The following is a 4,165-nucleotide window of genomic DNA, read 5'->3' on the forward strand; positions in this document are numbered from 1 at the left end:
GGGCTGCCCGCCTTCCGCCAGGCCCAGCCCGGCCGCGACCTCCTCGAGGACTTCCAGCGCCGCGAGCCCTACAAGTACCTGCAGTTCGCCTACTTCAAGGTGAGGCCCGGCCCTTCATCCCGTCCCATCGCTCTGCCCTCCCCCGCCTCTGCCCCTCCCCGGCCCCCCGAAGTCTTGCCTGGTGCAGTGCCGCCCTCCAGCCAAGCAAGCCAAGCCAAGTGTGCCTGTCGGCGACAGCCAGAGGTGTCGCGATGGAGGGGGGACAGCATGGTGTGTCCCTCCACAGCCTCAATGGAGGTGGGTGCCCCGTGCACCCGGTGCTGGGAAAGCCTCCTCTTGTGCCAACCTCTCGCCCGGCCCTCAGAGCAGGTGACTCGGGGCCGTGGCCTCATTCCCCATCACCTTCTCCACGCTGGTTTAGCCACCAGTTGGCGTCTGCCCCACCTCGTTTCTCCCCCTCTATCCATGGTCAGGACGCCCAGTCGCTGCCCACCCTGCACATCATCATCTTCTCCCTGGCAAGTCTTTCAGCCCCTTCCTCCCACCCACCTCGTGTGGCCCACAGTGGGACCACCGTGTGCCTTGTCTTCCCCCTGCTTGCCCACAAAGTGCTGTCCATCCAGCTCGCTCTTCACCAGTTTTTCCACAAGTCATCAAGCACATCCCCTCGATTAGCCCCTCCAGGTCTTCCCAAAACCCCAGCCACCGGACCCTGCCTCCTTTCCTGTAGCTGTGCTGTTCCTACCCCTGCCCCTCTCGTCCTTCCATTGGCATTACTTTCTTCTAACCTTCTCTGAAACTTTTTTCAGTCCCTTCATGTCACTGCTCCTGCTATTGCAAGCACTCTTCGCCACTTCCTCTCTCTCTCAGTGAGTCCATCTTCCTCGCTTGCTCTCTTCTGGTCCAGTTCTTTCAAGTGCAGCAGCCCCCAGCCTGTGATAGCCTGTGATGCCTGCAAAACTCCAATTTTGTTACAGCTGCGGGAAGGAATAAAGTGAAAACTGGCTGCTGAAGTGTGATGCTAATGCTAGCCCTGGAATGGTATTTACTTTTTGTTCTTGGGTTAGCCAAGACTTGGGGGGGGGGCACCTCTTTTAACCAATTTAATCTCTTTTTTCTAGCTTCTTGTCATCCTTCTGTCCAGCATCTAATTGACGATTTTCTCCCCTCTCCTCATCTTCATCTTCTGTTCTCTAAATCAGGGTCTGTCCCTCATGCCATCCCCTCAGATACTGCAATTACTTGCATTTCAAACAAATGGCACATCTGTGGGGGAAGAAAACAAGCTGAACTCTTTGGTTAGATTGTTTTCTCTTTTAGGGATTCACTCCCCACACATCCCAGTATACATTATATAGGATCGTATGCTTGTGCGTTCTTTTTGAGATAGCTGCTTGAAAACACACATCTTCTTAATTGTTGCTGTATGTTATTTGTAGGAGTGCTCTTTTTATAGTCAATGGTTTTCCCAAGTTACACAAACGGATGCAGGGAAGTACATTCTCATAAAACAGGAACAGTAACCACATGCACACTATCACACCAGCATAATTCTGTGCATTTAAAGCCATCCCTAAGACCATACAGAAGAACTTAACTTTATACATTAAAACCTCTGCACTCACAGAACAGAAGGTATCAAACAGGGGACACTTCTTTTGAATAACAGAGTGGGCAGGCACTCTGTGCATTCTCAAAGCCATATACAGATACCAAAATGACACCACCACAAATGTTTCCATTTCTTGTCTTTAACTATTTATGCCCCCCTTGTGGTATGTGCAAAGTTTGCAATGTATGAATCACAGTAAAAATCATCCCTACTTACCATTTCTGATACAGTTAAGTAACAGACAGGTAGGAACGTGGAAGGGAAATGGGAGAAATCGCTCCCTCTCCCTTTAAACTGCTTTTCAGTCACATTTGCAGTAGGTTTAAGCAGTGCAATTTGGTGGTTTTGCCTTTAGTGTCAGTTTATGTTGCCTTTCTTACTAGACTGTAGTCCAGCTCTGAGCTCTTATCGCTTACTTGGGGAGTTCTGAATGGGCCTATCTAGAGATACAAACTCCTATGTACAAAAGACTTCTTCCTGGCTGTGTGGTTTTCTGCAGAAAGGAATATCACTTCCCCCACCCCGCCAACAGCATTCATAATATAGGAGGAAGGCAAAGCGAAACGCTTTATGTCATTTTTTAGAGCGACCATGTGTTTATTCAGGTGGGTTCAAGAGTGAAATTTTGCCACGTCTCTGATCCTGGAAGGAGATGTTTCTGTGCTGCTGCTTGCTCCTCTGGAGGGAGCTTTCTCGTAGCCACTGAGTTCATTTAGGAATGTGTTTCTACAAAACCTTTTTTTTTTTTTCCCCCCCTCGCATGGTGAGAATTGAAACCAAGAGTGAATTGTGGACTAAGCAAAAATGGGAGACATATCAGCCTACCAACAAACAGGGTTAAAGCATAAAGCACAAAAGAAACCAGGCATTTGACGAAAGTGCGGCTGAGATTTCCCTGTGCGTTTAGCACTGCCTGGGCTGACTGGAAGCGCATAGTTTTGGAACAGCCAGGAAGGGCAGCTGGCAGAGTTCCAGTGCTGGGACACTTATAGCAGCACAGCAGCAACAAGAGCTCATGTTAGGGTTGAAGTCTTTCTTTGATGTAGTCATCTCTCAAGTTTCTTTCTGACATGAAAGGGTACGTTTTATAGATACAAACAGAAGAGTGCATGCGCATATGTGGTTGTGATCCTTGCTCATAGTTTTATATGTACACTTCCATAAGCTATTTCAGATGGGAGGTGGAACTCTATCGCCTACGCATCTGTACACTGAACGGGTTGGTATGGATCTTGGCTTGCAAGGGAAAAGTTTTTAACGTTTCACAAATGCTTAAGACTTTTACCTTCACTCTTCCTAAATATGTGTATATATACCATATAGTTTCTAAAAATATGTGTGTATATATATAAAATAAAGAATATAAATGCATGCACACAGAAGTACATACGTATTTGTCACATGTGGTTGTAAATGAGGAATAAATGCTTTGCAAAGTATCTCTAACAGGGTTTAAAGTTAGTTTTAAAATGGGTGCAGAAAATCACACAATGCATTAGGACACAATTATTGAGCAAGTCCCTGCTGTTTGCTCTAGCTTCCTAATGCCATCAGGAAGATACATTATTGTAATATTGCCTCCTGTGCTGCTAAGCAAATAAGGGACATAAATGCCGTGTAAACGTGGTCAGTGGTGACTCCTGCCCTGTACCCATAGGTTAGCATCAGTAATTGCTGTGAGATTGATCCCACACAGGAGCAACAGAATACTCTTGTGCCTTGTCAGCATCAACAGGGGAAGGGGAAGGGAAAAAATTCTATGCTATTTGCACCAATAATAGATTTTAAAAATAAAATTAACAAAACCATGAAATGTGATGCAGCTAGTGATAAAACTGGGAAGAATTCTATCCATATCACTGTACCATTTTATCTGCTGAGACTGTGGTTTCGGTAGAATTCCTTAGTTTGGGAGTATAGAGGCTGCAGGGAAGTTCATTGACAAAAACTGAGAAACTGAAGGTTTTTTCCAATTACCACCCTTTTCCCCCCTTCCTCTTTTTCCCATCCCTGTTTAGGCTAATAACCTTCCAAAAGCTATTGCAGCAGCTCACACGTTTCTTCTGAAGCATCCAGATGATGAAATGATGCAAAGAAATATGGCCTACTATAAGAGCATACCTGATGCTGAGGAGCATATTAAAGACTTGGAGACAAAACCTTATGAGGTATGCTTTTTATTCAGAGTCTGGTCTTTTGAAACTGTTCTGTTACTTCTCTTATTGGGTGAGATTCAAGGATCTCAGTTCTTACTCTTCTTTCCCTCTTCTTGTCTTCCTCCATCATCTCTGTTCTGCCTTCTTGATGTATTCAGTAATTCTCACCTCTTGTGCTTTTCACTATTCCATAAGTCTCAGTAAATCATAGACAGCGGTATACATGAAAGCTACTATATGCAGATAACTAATGGAGCCAAGCAGGTGCATAGAGTTATTCAAATGCATGAGTGCTGTAGCAGCACAGCTTAAGATAATTTGGACATTTGGTAGTAAGATTCCTTTGAAAATCTCTATTAAAAGCTGTGCTTTAGAATCACGCTGTTCCATCTGTTCA

The 4,165-nt window shown here is 45.3% G+C and overlaps 1 protein-coding gene across 1 annotated transcript in view; it reads left to right on the forward strand.

Annotated features, from left to right (window-relative positions):
• Positions 1 to 4,165, forward strand: part of LOC104132811 (cartilage associated protein) — a 22,699-nt gene that overhangs the window by 1,601 nt on the left and 16,933 nt on the right. Inside the window, exons 2-3 of the mRNA XM_009646146.2 lie at positions 1 to 99; positions 3,631 to 3,780. Coding sequence (XP_009644441.1) covers positions 1 to 99; positions 3,631 to 3,780 — 249 coding nt within the window. The remainder of the gene's footprint in view (positions 100 to 3,630; positions 3,781 to 4,165) is intronic.

The sequence above is a fragment of the Egretta garzetta genome, unplaced genomic scaffold (assembly GCF_000687185.1).
Source record: "Egretta garzetta isolate BGI_Z169 unplaced genomic scaffold, ASM68718v1 scaffold409, whole genome shotgun sequence".
In the NCBI taxonomy this organism is placed as follows: domain Eukaryota; kingdom Metazoa; phylum Chordata; class Aves; order Pelecaniformes; family Ardeidae; genus Egretta; species Egretta garzetta.